At 43.9% G+C, this 15,892-nt stretch overlaps 1 protein-coding gene across 1 annotated transcript in view; it reads right to left on the bottom strand.

Moving 5' to 3' along the window:
• Positions 1-6,912, bottom strand: part of DDX6 (DEAD-box helicase 6) — a 34,027-nt gene extending 27,115 nt beyond the window's left edge. Inside the window, exons 1-3 of the mRNA XM_041770893.1 lie at positions 6,796-6,912; positions 3,569-4,042; positions 220-283 (exon numbers count right to left, since the gene is read on the bottom strand). Coding sequence (XP_041626827.1) covers positions 220-283; positions 3,569-3,768 — 264 coding nt within the window. The 5' untranslated portion in view covers positions 3,769-4,042; positions 6,796-6,912. The remainder of the gene's footprint in view (positions 1-219; positions 284-3,568; positions 4,043-6,795) is intronic.
• Between the last annotated feature and the right edge of the window lie 8,980 nt (positions 6,913-15,892).

Raw genomic sequence — 15,892 nt, 5'->3', positions numbered from 1 at the left:
CTCCAGAGCTTAGATAAAATACATATATATAAATACACATTGTTATAATTATTATTAATATAATTCCTCCAAACAGTGAAAAATTTTTGGCAATTTATCCTATATGATCCATACAATTTCAACCATTTCAACCAAAGAGTAAAGACAGTGCCTATTATTAACTACTTCACTTTTAGAGTTTCTACACCACTTTTCCACTTGAATTTATAACCAACTTACCGAAGTTTTGATTCTTAGATCCTTTGGAGGGAGTTTTAAAGTCTTTTTCCAGTCATCACCAGGTCTACAGAGAATATAGTAATGTTGAAGCATGAGAATTCATAGCATTACTACTCTAATAATACAAAGATGATTCATTACAATTACGACCAGGTTCTAAAAAACTAAGTTTAATATATTGCCATTTACTTTATAATAGTTAACAGAAATGTTACAAAAATTGCTCTTCTTACAAAAGAACACTCTAGAGAGGATAAAAAAAAATCAAGAATAGAAGGGAATAAGGCACCTATCCTCTTAAGAGAAGCAGTATAATATATAGTGCAACTGTTGTCAAAACTGCTAACCCCTATGTTTTATTTGACATAGTCTTTCAATTTAAATTAGCTGCTAACATTTAAAAATTAGGGGATTTCATATGAAAGTTCAGATTCTGGCTTTCCTTGGGTGGTGGGGCAGGAGTTTTAGCAACACTAGTTCCAAACTTCTGCATGTCAACTTTTTTTGATACAGCTTAATAACTGGGAGTTTAAATCAAACAGCAGACTCCTTTAAATAAAGCAAGTACCTTCTCATTTGGCAGTCTCCCGTAAGCATATGAGTTTCTAACTTTTGGTGACTGGTTAAAACCAAGGGGTCTAAAGTTTCAGACCCAAAGTTAAGCCCTAATTATTTTTGTGACTTTTCAGCAGTTTCTTTCCTAAGCCTCCAATTCTCTGAATTATAAAGGGGGCTCAGAATTATAACAAATAATTTACATAAAGCACTCAGTATAGTTCCTGGCAAAGTAAGTACTTAGGGGGCACCTGAGTGGCTCAGTTGGTTAAGTGTCTGACTTTGGCTCAGATCGTGATCTCAGGGTCCTGGATTGAAGCCCTACATCAGGGCTCTATGCTCAGTGGGAAGTCTGCCCCCCCCCCCCGCCCTTGTTATAATAAATAAAATCCTAAAAAAAAAAAAAGAAAAAAAAAAAAAAAAGAACTCAGGATCCGCTGTTAATCACTATCTCTCAACTTTTTTTTTACTGAGAATGCTTGAAACCGTGAAAGAGAAACCAAGAAAATAGAGTAAAACTCTTTTCGGTCAGGTAAAAACCTCAAATAATACTCAAAGCATCTAATAAGAAAAAATTGGTCAATAAAGCAGATAATGCTTTCAATTGTGTCATCTTTAAATAAAAATTTTCACTGATTTCCGGCAGCCTGGGTGGCTTAGCAGTTGGGCGTGTCTTTGGCTCAGGGCATGATCCCAGGATTCTGGGATCGAGTCCCACGTTGGGCTCCCTGTGAGGAGCCTGCTTCTCCCTCTGCCTATGTCTCTGCCTCTCTCTCCCTTTCTCTCTCATAAAGAAAGAAAAATCTTTAAAATAAATTTTTTTCTTACTGATTTCATTATAGCAACTCTTATATAATCAGAGACTCCAAAACATCTCAAGTCTTGATTTAGGAAGATGAGCACTTTACTTCATTTAAAGCTAGGTCCCACATAATTTTTTTTTTTTAAGATTTTTATTTATTTATTCATGAGAGACACACGCACAGAGAGAGAGAGAGAGAGAGAGAGGGGAGGGCAGAGACATAGGCAGAGGGAGAAGAGAAGCCGGCTCCATGCAGGGAGCCTGATGTGGGACTCAATCCCGGAACTCCAGGATCACGCCCTGAGCCAAAGGCAGACACTCAACCACTGAGCCACCCTGGTGTCCTGGTCCCACAGAGTTTTGGGTAGATACTCTAACAGAGATAACTATTTGCTACCAATTCCAAGGGTACCAAAGTCCTTCACCTACACCTTTATAAAACACACCAGTTTCTGAGCAAAAATGTCAGTTGAACATCCTAGTAGGCCAGCTTGCCATGGTCATATTCAATATAAAGTGAATAAAGCTGCAGAAATACAATGGAAAATCTTACCACAAGGAATTTATAATCTTAGGAGATTAAAGACCCAAACTACTTAAAATGAGAAAGTGAAATAAGTGAGAGAGATAAGTATTACAGGAGTTCTGAAGACAGTGATGGGATCTAGAAGTCTTCGTGGAAGAGATGACAGTATGAGATTTAAAGAACCCACAGAATTAAAAAGAAATCATTAATCCCAGGCAGAGCAAAAAAGAAAAAGCAAAAAATCTATTGTCTGAAATCAGAATTTAAGCATAAAATAACGAAATAACACAGCTTTAGGTTTAACAATAGCCTAAATTTTGCTGGCCAAATCATACTTTGTCAAGACAAACTACAATTTAGAGAATATTCTTGCTTTATATACTAATTAAAGCTTAAAATATGCAAAAAAAATTGCATTCATGCCAATTCTCCCAATGATCAAACCAATTCCACTGGAAATTAATTCTTAGAGGTCACTAGGATATCAATAAAAGTAACCATCTTAAAAAAAAAGTAACCATCTGTATGATATGCTAGTACCTTTTAAATGCTAGTTTTCTTCAGGAAGTGCTCTTTAGGCATAGAAAAGATCTAGGTTGTAATATACTTTAATATAATTACTTTATACTATACTTTAATTCAGGGAACCAGTTTCAACATTTGTATGTTTCAATATACAAAGATGTCAAGAGTAAATCAATCTCTATGGCTAGACTCAACAACAAAGCCAAATGTGAAATGGAATCAAGAGTCTTCTATGTTGATTATTCATTAACTGAATCTTTAGAGTGACAGTTATTCAAATAATTTAAAGCCAACACTTAGATGACAAATAGCAAATTTAAATGAAAAAAATGTTCTGTAATAAGATGAAACTCTTAACTTTTTAGTCAACAAAGGGACTTGGGAGTATTCAGTCCTGTATATTTCCAAGAGTTCAAAATCTTGAAAACCTTATGATATATAACTGCTTGTAATTCTGTGTGTAAAAGGAGAAAGCCTTTTTCTTTAAAGTAGAAAACTAAAGTCCCATAATCTTAAAAAAAAAAAAAAAGTTATGGATAAATATCCATCAGTGAAGTATATGTCTGGATTCAGGAGTCTGGGCCAGTCTTTAAATTTAAAAACTGAAATTGGCTTTAACTGCCATTTATACTAAGGTAAAATACAGTTGTAACACTAGGGAAAAAGCCATATTGGCAAAAACAAGATGAATTTGAGCTAATGATGAAAGCCAGAAATGTTTCAAAAAGTAATGTATACAAAATAGATATGTCTGTTACCTAATGACTCTGAACTATGACAAAAAACACATTATTCAATTGCAAATACCCACCCATAAAACAGTCCTCTGTACTTTCTTTGCAAACAAAATGGTTAAAACAAGGTCTAAAGTAGTCAACAACAAAGTAGCAGAAAGAAATCTTGGTCTAACAAGCCTGTTTATTATTTATTCTAACACTTACTTAATAGTGGTGGTCATACTCTGTGCTTGCTGCTGAGTGCCATTATTGATTGTGTTGGTATTTTTCAGCTGGTTCATCTGTTGCTGTGTCTGTGTGCCCCCTCCTCCGGGGCCACCACTGGGCTTCACAGGGCCCCTCAGCTGACCATTTTGACTGGAAAGACCCATTATAACAGGGTTCTCTGTTCTGGCCGTGCTCATGCTGTATTAATTGTAAAGATGTCTCTTTCAAACTTCAAAACTTTTGAAAGTCAGTAGAGAAACTGTAATAACAGTTTATTAGGCTCTCCAAAACGAAGAGATAAATATAAGTCTTGCTCAATATATGAGTCCTTTATTGCAATGCAGGCAAGCACCTGTAAGTCTCTGAACGGTATGCAGCAGTAACTTGCTCTCATGCACCGAATCAACTTTTTTTTTTTTAAAAAGCCCTCTAACAAGGTTGAATTATATATCTGAATTCACTCACTTCAATCTGAAACAAAGAGAAAGTTTAATTAGCAAACATAGGAAAGTTAGAAAAAAAAAAACTTTCCCTTTTAAGAAGGACCCTTTTAGAGGAACTCACTCTATTACAAAGAAATAATACAGATATACTTAGACCAAAACACTCGCCAGGCTAGGAAGAGACTTGAAAAGATGAACTGCCTCAAAAAACCCAAGCCAACTGAGACCAATCTCAAACATTTTAAACTGTCAGTTCAAAGCAACCCAGAGAAGATTAGGTAGAAAGATATTGTGATTAAATTAGCATTAGCTGTCAAATGGCAATCTCTTCCCTTCAGTTTCCTCCCTGATGAATTCTCTAAAAATCCCTGCCACCTCTAAAAGTCAATGATTCATTACCCTTAATTGCATTACAACTCAATGAAGTATCACACAATTTTATTAATGTAAATCTACGTATCTTGGAACAAGGCAAGACCATTCATTTTTTTTTTTTTTTCTATTTCTGACAGCAACTGAGAATTCCTGAAATTGAGCTTTTGACTTAACTTTATGTTTTCTGGGGCAAAAAAAAACACATTTGTGACTTTATGAATTTCAACTATAGAGGCTTAACATTATGAAGAAAAATATTTTTTTCCCTATTAAATTTTGCCCTTTAAGACAGTAACCAGGGATGCCTGGGTGGCTCAGCGGTTTAGCGCCTGCGTTTGGCCCAGGGTGTGATCCTGGAGTTCCAGGATCAAGTCCCACATCAGGCTCCCTGCATGGAGCCCGCTTCTCTCTCTACTTAAGTCTCTGCCTCTGTGTCTCTTTCATGAATAAATAAAATCTTTAAAAAAAAAAAAAAAAAGTAACCGAAACAGAGACAGGTCTCCATGTCAAAATCTTTTGCTTGAGAAACAGCCAAGAGAATCTTTAGCTAACTTAATACTAAAAAAAAACTATTAGCTAAATCCATTTCAATAACACTTCAAAAAAGTGTATCCTAACTTAAAATATTTGCTGTTATAAAAAACACAAAAGGAAACTGTTTTTAAAAAAAATCTGTGAAAGCCTAAAACAGACTAGCAACTTTAACCAAATTTTCCAAGAAACCCATAGTACTAAATAGTTGTTTTAAAAAGGAACTAGTCAACCTCCACCGTTTTTAATTATTCCCAAAAATCAAATTCTTACTTTGAAAAGTAGTAAGTAAAAACAATTTACAAAGGATGGACAATAAAGTACTCTCTGTTAGGTTTGTGCTTTTTTAACTCTTCTATTTCTTACCAAAAAATACACACTAGTTTATTAATTGGTGATTTTTTTTGTGTGCCAAACACCAAAGATTCCAAAACAATAAATCTTTTCAAAAAGACAACTGGTTATGACTTTTTTAAAAACTGAAAATTTAGTTGCTCAGAAGCAAATCCTGATTACCATATACACAAAGCTGTACATTTCTAAGTCTCTTAGAATCTAATGCCTTACGCAGACCGTGGTTAACAGCCAACCTAATTTCAGTTCAAGGCGGTAAATTGTTCCCTGTATTGACAGGTTTATATTATGATCAACAATATCACGGAGTTCACACAAGACTTGTTTGCAAATCCGTAAGATGAAGAGGGCAACCTCTAAAGATTAAGATAAATTATCGTCCCACGAGCTCTCTCTTAATCTAAGACCTCATCTCCCTAGATCCAAAATAGGACTATTACTCCCTTCTTACTTGAACCGAAACCTGCACTGCAGCTTTATGTCTCAGAGAAGGAAATATTCCTCCTACCCCTTCCCAATTTAGACTTGCAAGTTACATTCTACATTTTCAAAAATACGAACGAAACGTAGACTAGTTGGGAGGAGCCCCTGGCGGAGTTAATTACAGCACTTCCCCAGATTGTGTAGTTAGCAATTGACAGTTTCACGCCCAAAAACAGTATCGTCATCTCAGACAAGAGCTTTTGTTTGCAAATGCAGCGCAGTTTCTCTAAGCTTGGTCTGCAAGTTGGAGGGACTGTTTTCTTCTGAGGGGAAGGGGGGGGGGAGGGCTGTGGTAGAGAAAAGGGGAGTGAAGGATGAGGGGGAACAAGCCAATGATTCGAACCCCGGATTGTGAGGTAATTTCTCGCTCCCCAACACGCCCCCCCCCCAAACCACACACTTCAAGTCAGCCCCCTGTGACCATAAACACAAAAGGGTTGGGGCCCTATCTTCGCAGCTGCGCCACAAGAGCAGGGAACCAACTCCGCGGGCAGGAAACAATAGGGACTACCCCCAGAAGGCCCCAAAGAGAAACCCTTAAGTCAGAAAGCCCCTCCTTTTCCTCCACGACTCGGGGGCTCCATAATCACCCTCTTGTTACCGACCTACGAGGCCTTATTCCAAGCCAGCAGCAGCGGGTCCTCCTCCAAATCGAGCCCTCCGACGCTGCATGTCCCTGCCGCCCCCTATAGGGCCGCCTCGTACCCTATAACCTCCGCCATCCCCCGAAGTCCTTGCCGCCCCTGCGGACCCAGGTCCCCTCGTCCTCCACAAAGCTCCTCCGAGTACTTCGCCCGCTCCCTCTCCGGACCCCGCCGCGCACAACCCATACTCGACTCCGCTCAGGCGCCCCCCGCCCCACACGGCTGCCGCCCGCCGCCCGCCTTCTTCCCCCGGGCCCGGCCAGGCCTCAGGCCTCCGCCTCAGAGCACCCCCCCCCCCCCGCCGGCCGAGAGGCTCCCCGCGGCCCCGACCGCACCGCTGACCTCGACCCCACCACCTCACCCCACTCCCCCGAGGCTCGGGCCCGAGTCCTACCGCCGAGGCCACTCCCGCTCGGCACCCTCGGTCCTTTATTGTTGACTCGAAGCTCCCAAAATGGCGGCGGCTCCTTCCTCCTCGGAAACCTCCGCCCGCCCCCACCCGGCCCCTAGCTTCTGCCACCGCCTCCTCCTCCCGCCCCCGCCCCCGCCCCGCTCCGGGGGCCGCTCCCCGGGCCGCCCGCGCCCGCCGGCTCTCTCGGCCGCCCGGCCCTACCTCCGCCGCTGCCCGCTCTCATGGCGCCGCCGGAGTCGCCGCCCGGGCTGAGCTAACTCGGCTGCTCTGCCCCTCCCCCGCCCGCCCGCCGCCCCCTCCCCCTCCGCTCCCCCTCCCCCTGCCTGTCCGCATGGCGGCGGCCGCGGCTCCTCCTCCACGCAAGATGGCGAGGGCTCCGCCGCCGCCGCGCCTGCCGCGGCGTCACGGCCTCCTCGGCTTCGCGGCCGGAGCAGTGTGGGCCGGGGAACCTCCCTGAGGAGCAAACAGACGGCCATGCTCTCACACCGACCGGGGCGACGGAGACTCGCAGGGGGACACGGGTTCCTTCCAGAGTGGGACGGAGGGCTAGCTTTCTCCACAGCTGAGGAGAAACGAGTGGGGGGGATGGTGGCCGGGGAGAGGCCGCCCTGCCCTCGCTCCCCGCAAGTCAAGCGGGGTTGTGACCCGAGGAGGGGCGCCTTGTTCCCGAGCGAGGACGCGGCGTCCGGGCCGCGCGGCTCGGGGACGGGAGAGCTGACCTGACGTCCCCCGCGGGCCGCTGCGGAGCCGGGGGCCTGCGGAGCCGGGGGCCGCGGCCGAGCCCCTGCGGGCGCGCCTCAGCCGGGAGCGCGCCGCACTAGTGGCCCGGAGGTGCCGGCGCGCGCCGAGTGTGAGGGCCGGAAGGGGGGCGACGGCCCCGCTGGGGGGGGGGGGGGCAGGGGCGCGGGGCTGCGACCTCCCGACGGGAAGGGAAAGCTGCTGAGGAGTCACTTCTCGAGGAAATAGGAACCAGACGGCGGCCGAGGGCGCGTCTTCCCCGGGCCTGACCCCCCGCCCCCGCCCCGACCGCTGCTTCTCTAGCTCCGTGGCCGCGCGGCGGCCTCCTAACTACTCGTCCTGTCCTAATGGCTGCGCTTCTCCTGAGCAGAAGTGTGGGGAGCGCTGCGTGGCCCCGGGTGAAAGGAAAACTGGAAGCCAGGAAGCTGGTCAGGCCAAGGGAGTGGCAGCCCCCGGGTGTCCCCCGCGGACCGACCGTGTGTGCCGCCGCGGCCGGCCCGGAAGCGGGACCCCGCCTCCGCGGGGACCGGCCCGCACCCGCCGCGCCGCGCTCTCGTCCTTCCCGGCCAGCTTCCCCAATTTTTGCCCCAGCTCCCAACTCGGGGCCAATCAGAGAAAGCCAGATATGTTCCCCAAACCAAGCGCTCGAGCACGCCCCGCTCCGGTTAGCCTGCCTCCTTCCTCACGCCCACAGCCTCCAATCACAGCGGGCCTCGGGACTTGCCCGTGTCTCCGCCGGTCTCCGCCGAACTCCGGGAAGGGGCCGGCGGCCTCGCTCGGCGGGCTCCGAGGAAATGGCCCGGTCTCCTTCGGTCGCCTTTGTTTATCTCCGCGCAGCCAATGGAAAGGTGGTGGAGAAGCGTGAAAAGCCCGTTCTTGCGATTATGAGGGAGGATCCCCCTTGACAATTTTTAAGATCCTGCATGTGTAGCCTGTGCTCTCCCACCCAGATTTGACACCGCCACTCCTGTCAGGGAGTAACCCCGCACCCTGTGCCCAGCCTAGGGAGAGGATGGCGGAGGTCGGTTATAAAATGTGAAAATGTGCTGCCTCGTGCGGGCCTCGCTCGCTGTCTTTCCAAATAGCGGGAATGTGAGGGGAAGATTGGGTAGGAAACGTGGGAGGGAGAGGAGCCTCAGGATTCAAACCCGGCCACTGCCTTGGGGGTGGGCTTCTTTGCCTGGGCCATTCGAGAAATGAGAGCGGGCAGAGGGAAGGGGTTTGTGTTCACCAACAAGGGATCATCTTCAGAACAGGCCTGGCTGAGGTCAAGACCAAAAACAAAAGTGAGGAGAGAGTACGAAATATAGCTCCCCATTCTCACCTAGGAATCCTGCCTGGGCGAAAACCTTTAATGATCCTGAATAATGGTCTTGCAAGACACTCAGACATCCCTACAACTTTATGTCCACGCTTTGCAGTCATAGATGGTACAGAATTAACCTATGAATCCTTAGATCTTCTGGGTTCAGTTTCAGTGGTTAGTAGGTCCAATCCCAGTATCTCAAAACACCTGGGTGGCTCAGGGGTTGCATGTCTGCCTTTGGCTCAGGTTGTGATCCCGAGTTCCTGGGATTGAGTCCTGCAGGGAGCCTGCTTCTCTCTCTCCCTATGTTTCTGCCTCCTTCTCTGTGTCTTTCATGAATAAATAATCTTTAAAAAAAAAGAAAAAGAAACGTTATTTCTTCCTTGTTCAAACAGATTAGTGAGAATCATAGAAAATATGACACTTTAGGAATACAGATGAATGATTTGATAATGTACACAGTAGTTTATCTTTATGAATTACATTTAAAAATACCGCAAAGGGGCACCAACTCTTGATTTTGGCTCAAGTCATGATCTTAGGGTTGTGAGATGGAGTTTTGCATTGGGCTCCAAGCTAGGTGTGGAGCCTGCTTAGGATTCTCCCTCTCCCTCTGCCTCCACCTCCCCTAAAAAAATCACATAAATCCAATCCTTTGGTCTTTTAGTTAATATTTAGTTTGGGTGATCTGTGGTAAATATGGCTTCTGGAGGGTGTGTTGTCCTCAGTGTGGTCGCATATTAATTGTAGTAAAGTGCTTCCCCAAATTGTATTGGTCATTTCCATTTTGCTTTTGGTCACACACTCTTCCTTGGTACCCTACTTACTGGGTTTTGAATGATGAAGCTGTTAGCTAAAGTGTTAGGCCTGCATTATTGGCTGGCTCCTTGAGAACTGGTCTGTAGGAAAGATATTTTTAAAAAGAAAAAGGTTCATATATAGAATTGAGGTTTTCAGCATCTCTGTTTAAAATACAACAGATTTTTTTTTTTTTTTTTTGTAAGTCATGGGTTGTGACTAGAAAATGCTACTTGGAAATTGATCACAATAATGGGTCCTCCCAGCAAATATTGTTTGCCAGTCTCATGTCCTGTCCTCATTTGCTTACCTAAAAATAACTAGAAAGAAAAAGAAATCATAGGTTAATTTATACTTGATTTCATTTAAACCTCAACTTAAAATATTTAGAATCCAGAATTCCAAGTAATTTCAACCTGGAATACATACATCTGTGATACTATCTTAAAAACTCCAAATGTTTTCAACATGCTAAAATGGATTTCACACTTTTAGCTTTCTATGAGTTTTTTTTTTAAGGAAATATGATAGTTTTTTTTCTTTTTTTTTAGCTCAAGCTACTTCATTACTTAGAAGGAAAAAGATTTGTCCATACCATATCCTCAATAACATAATTATATCACACCTGCCTAAGCTTTATAGTACAGTATTTCTCTCATGGTTTGCAGGATAATATTTTGATTTTCCAAAAGAAGGTTCAACAGATAAAGTTCTTCTCCAAATATGCTCAAGCAACACATCTGGTAGTCCCTAACCAAGACTAAAGGCTAATGAGCCCAAGATGCCAAATACCATTTTCTTTGGACTCATCTCAGGTAAAAATTGCCACTTTAATTTATACACCTGAAGAAAATGAAGCAGCATCAGCCTATTGAGGGTTTAGCAAAGCTATCCTCAGAGAGGTACAAGTACTACACAGAAGTTAATGCATACTAAGCAGATGTCTTTAATCACTGAGAGACCACACCAGGCACATTTTGTTGGAATAAATGTTCCACTTCCAGAATAAACTTAAGTTGAAGAGTAGGAAAGCAATATTACAAACAGAGAGAGAAGTGGGTGGGTTAAACACATTTTCCCCAAACTGCCAGCTTTAGTTGCAGAATTTATATTCCCTTTGACAGAAAAAAAATCTCTCCATTCCCAGGGTTCCACAACCAGCTAGCTCAGCTCATCAGGTTATGTTTGGTCTCATTAGGTTCCAGCATTGTTCTGGTCATCACCCAGAGAATCCTAGCTATTCATTTTGCCTCTTTGGTTCTCCTAAAATTACTGTGCATCAACAATTTTAACTTCTTAATTTGAAAATAATGTGGCTAGGACGACACTGAAATCTGAAAACTAGTTAATTTGGTCTACTAAGATCAAGGAAGAACTTACAGCATTCCATCTATGATGCCTGATCCCCTTGGGTACTTTCTGAATTAGTTCAAGGGTGGTTGCTGACAGCTGACATTGATGAGGGTCTATGATGAACTTTTTTTTTTTTTAAGATTTTATTTATTTATTCATGAGTTACACAGAGAAAGGCAGAGAGAGAAGCAGGCTCCATGCAAGGAGCCTGATGTGGGACTTGATCCCGGGACTCCAGGATCATGCTGTGGGCCCAAGGCAGGCACTAAACCTCTAAGCCACCCAGGGATCCCCCATGGTGAACTTGTGGAATTGTCATGGTATTAAGTATATATGTACCATGTCTCTTTTGTACCCAGAACCTTGTAATAAAATTATGTTTCTGAATAACATTCTCTCTTTTTTTTACATTTATATATTTATTTTAGAGTTAGAGAGAGCTTGCATGAGTAGCGGGACAGAATCTCAAGCAAACTCCTCACTGAGCTCAGAGCCCATGACTCATGAGATCATGACCTGAGCCAAATACCCAACTTACTGCACCAACCAGGTGCACCTGAATAACCCTCTCTTGCAGGGGTAGCAACAATCATGACAAGTATCCTGCCCTGATTTCCTGCCACTAGTCAATTTGCAGAACCTTTTACTGGTCTTTGAAAATAGTGATCTTAGGTATGAACTCTGGGAAGGCACCTTATAGCTGAAGAGGGGGCAATCTTTTCAGTCCTGAGTGCCAAAGTTGGATTAAGTATCATCTGTGGCTACCAAGACAAGACAGGAAAAACAGTATTCCAGTATGGAGGTCTCTCCAGTGATCTTCTAGCTCTTCATCTGCTAGATGAAGTTTAAACATTACTCTTTATTATGTCAACCCCCACCCCACCCCACATAACCCTTTAACGTCTCCCAGTTTCTTTTTACCACCTGGAGTCTGTACTCCATTGACAGATTGGGACTGCCAATGTGCCCACCCAATTTGATTTCCCACTCTTCTTCCAATACATTGGGGCTTTGGTCTCTTGATAGGAGACCCATTCCCTCATCTTCCATTGTTTCCCTTGAGAAACCTTCTCATTTTCTTTCTTCTGGGCCTATCTAAATTCCATTCAAAGCTCAGTAGATTGCCACAAGCTCCTACCCTCCCAACCTTCCCACTCCCTTGTTCCTGCCCAACCAGAGCTCCGGTTCTAGAGTCAGTCAGATATGGGTTCAAATCCAAGTTCTGCCACTTATTAACTCCATAAACTTGGAAACCTTTTTAAATAATCTCTACACCCAAAGTGAGGCTCCAACTCGCAACCCCAAGATCAAGAATTGCATGCCCTTCTGACAGCCAGCCAGGTTCCCCGGGAAACTTTTCTAAACTTCTGAGCTTCATCTTCCCCATTTATAAGATGGGGATAATAGGACCTAGAGCTCTGTGAGCGTAAATGAGAATTTGTATAAATCCCTTACTTTAGGAGTTGATAGATAGCGCTTAAAAAATACTTGCTATTGGGATCCCTGGGTGGCGCAGCGGTTTGGTGTCTGCCTTTGGCCCAGGGTGCGATCTGGAAGGCCCTGGATCGAATCCCACGTCGGGCTCCCGGTGCATGGAGCCTGCTTCTTTCTCTGCCCCTCTCTCTCTCTCTGTGACTATCATAAATAAATAAAAAAAAAAATACTTGCTATTATTATCTTGTTAGATTTTTTTTAAAGATTTTATTTATTTATTCATGAGAGACAGACAGAGAGAAAGAGAGAGAGAGGCAGAGACACAGGCAGAGGGAGAAGCAGGCTCCACACAGAAGCCCGACATGGGACTCCATCCCAGGACTCCAGGATCATGATGCTCTGGGCCAAAGGCAGGCACTAAGCCACTGAGCCACCCAGGGATTCCCTACCTTGTTAGGTTTTGTCTGAATCTATTCTTCTAGCCAATTGGAGCCTCTGGTTGGCCAATTCAATTCTTTTTCCCAAGTCTCTATTCTCACTTCTTCAGTTTTAGTGCCTTACCAATCTCAGATAAACAAGTGCCACGCTCTAATTTCACAGCTTCTGCTCCAGGAATGTTGGTGCTGGAGACAGGCATGTAACCAAGCTGATTGGCTCCACAATAAATCCCTGTTCCCACACCTCAGCTGAGCCCTTTCCACAGCTCTGCAAGCCTCTTACTGATGGTTCTCAATCATGGCTGCTCATTAGCATCAACACAGGCACTTTAGAAAACACTGGTGCTGGGGGCCCATCCCAGAGGAATTAAATCAGAATCCTTGGGGCTGGGGATCCAGCATCATTTTTTTGTTTTGTTTTGTTTTGTTTTAAGGCTCCCCAAAAATCCTAATATGCAGCCAGGGATGAGAACCACTATTCTTAAAAGACATTTTTTCCCCCACAATAGCATTTCAAATCTCTTCTTCTACCCATAAGCCCACCTTCAAGTCAAAGCCTTACCATACATAGAAGCTTCATTAACTTTCCACCTCCCTCATGCAGACTTCTGAATGTTCCCATTTTGAGGATGAAGTATCACACCTTCTATCTCAAGCTAAACTGGCCCCGACATCTTTCCTTTTTTAAATAAATATTCCATCGGTTACCACCTTTCCCTTATAATTTAATATCTCCCTCTCCGCTGGATTCATCCCCAACTTTTCCTCTGTGCTAAACAACAAACAAAAACAGTCTTCCCTCCCATGCATAACCTGCTGAGTGGGGGCGGGAAGGAGAAACTAGCATTTACTAAGGGCCTCCTAAGGGCAGGCATTATGCTAGGTGACATCTATTCTTGCTCTGGGGTATCACTTTTATTTCTGCCTCTCTGCTCTTACTGCCTTCCCACCCCAAACCCCCATGAGTGGGATGTTGGCCCTACTGACCTTCAGACCACTAATGGGATATGACTTCTTGCGATTTTTTTTTCTTTTGTCCTTGAATTACTTGGTCCTTCTTATTCAAGTTTCAGCTTAGGGGCGCTTGGAGGGCTCAGCGGTTGAGTATTTGCCTTAGGCTCAAGGCATGATACCAGGGTCCTGGGATGGAGTCCCTCATGGGGCTCCCCGCAGGGAGCCTGCTTCTCCCTCTGCCTATGTTTCTGCCTCTCTCTGTGTGTCTCTCATGAGTACATAAGTAAAATCTTAAAAAAAAAAAAAAAGTTTGAGCTTACATGTTATCTCCTCTGAGATGCCGTCCCTCGACCATGACTTTTTATAGTTCCTCCTCTCCCCTAATTACCCCATTAAGCTACCTGAAATTATTTTGTTTACATTTTTAAAAAAGACTTTATTTATCATGAGAGACACACAGAAAGAGGCAGACCTAGCTGTCCCTTGGTTACATGTTTATTGCCTGTGCCCTCCCTTGCAGCAAGTCCAACTCAGATCCACTTCTACCTCTGGGCTTCCATGATTCACCCCAACTGTTCTTTTGTGTTCCCACCACTTCAAGCTCTTTCATTGCTAAGGTGATACAACCTGATTTGTTCAGAACAGTTTGGGCTTATGCTTGGGTTTGTCCTCAGTAATTATTTTTTTTAAATTTTATTTATTTATTCATGAAAGACAGAGAGAGAGAGAATGAGAGAGAGAGAGGCAGAGGGAGAAGCAGGCTCCATGCAGGGAACCCAACCTGGGACTCGATCCTGGGACTTGATCCCGGGTCTCCAGGATCACAACCTGGGCTGAAGGTGGCACTAAACCACTGAGCCACCCAGGCTGCCCGTCCTCAATAATTATTATTAGTGCTCCTGTTGATTTTGATTCTCAAAAGTATCATAATTTAGACAATAAGTTATATAACCACTCTATTTATAGTCCTGAATCATAGCCATTGGTATATGTATAGTAATTTCTAAACTCACTGAGGGCAGGAACAAAGTCATGTTTATATTTCTTTCATCAATAACACCCAGTAAGGTATTTTTTAAAAGATTTTATTTATTTATTCATGACAGGCACAGAGAAAGAGGTAGAGACACAGGCAGAGGGAGAAGCAGGCTCCCTGAAAGGAGCCTGATGTAGGACTCCATCCCAGGACCCCGGGATCAAGACCTGAACCAAAAGGCAGACACTCAACCACTGAGCCACCCAGGCATCCCCAGGAAGGTATTTTGTATAAATATAGTAGAAGCTCAGGAAGTGGTTGTTGAATCAGATTGGATGGTACATTAAAATGAGATCATGTATGTGAAGAGTCTAGCAAAATATCTAACACATAGTGTGTTAGGTTAAGAAAAAGATTCAGTAGATCTTACTTTTCCTTACCCCAGATGACACCAAATGTCACGTCTTCCAACCTCTTTGTTTATAGACTATGCTACCCAATTTAGTCCCCATGTATGCTAATTTGCTGGTTTGCTTCGACTGAGATTTTTGTGGTCTTATTTCTGATTTCTGCTAGATTAGAAGCTCTTTGAAGACAAGTATCATGTCTTCTAGCAGAACTAGTTCATCTGTATAAATTGCTTGATATTGACATGCTCCGTACTTATCGGTGCGTTCATTTTCAGGAAAGAGTGAAATGATGACAATGGCAGGAAATATCAGGTTATGTGTCTAGTCGGGGCCCTAGAATCAAAGATCACTGACCCTACTTGTAGATGCATGCCTCTTCTTCCAGCCACCAAAGTAGGAGCTTCAGATTCCTTCACTCCTAACATTTTCAGTAACTAAAAGGGCACAGGTTCAAATGATCAAGTAATGTTTATGCAAAAGCATAGTATCTTTTGGAAGTGGAGAAGAATGAAAGCTACACATACTGTTGAGATCTGACTTTGGAATAATTAGACCTGAGTTTGAATTCCTAAGCCATTTAGCCTCCTGAAACCTATTTTCTCATCTGTAAAATCAGGATGATATATCTACCTGATTGTAAGAAGAGTTAAGGAGAAACATACATAAAATGCTT

This window comes from Vulpes lagopus, chromosome 10 (genome assembly GCF_018345385.1).
Source record: "Vulpes lagopus strain Blue_001 chromosome 10, ASM1834538v1, whole genome shotgun sequence".
Classification (NCBI taxonomy): domain Eukaryota; kingdom Metazoa; phylum Chordata; class Mammalia; order Carnivora; family Canidae; genus Vulpes; species Vulpes lagopus.
This window is presented reverse-complemented; position numbering and strand designations above follow the sequence as displayed.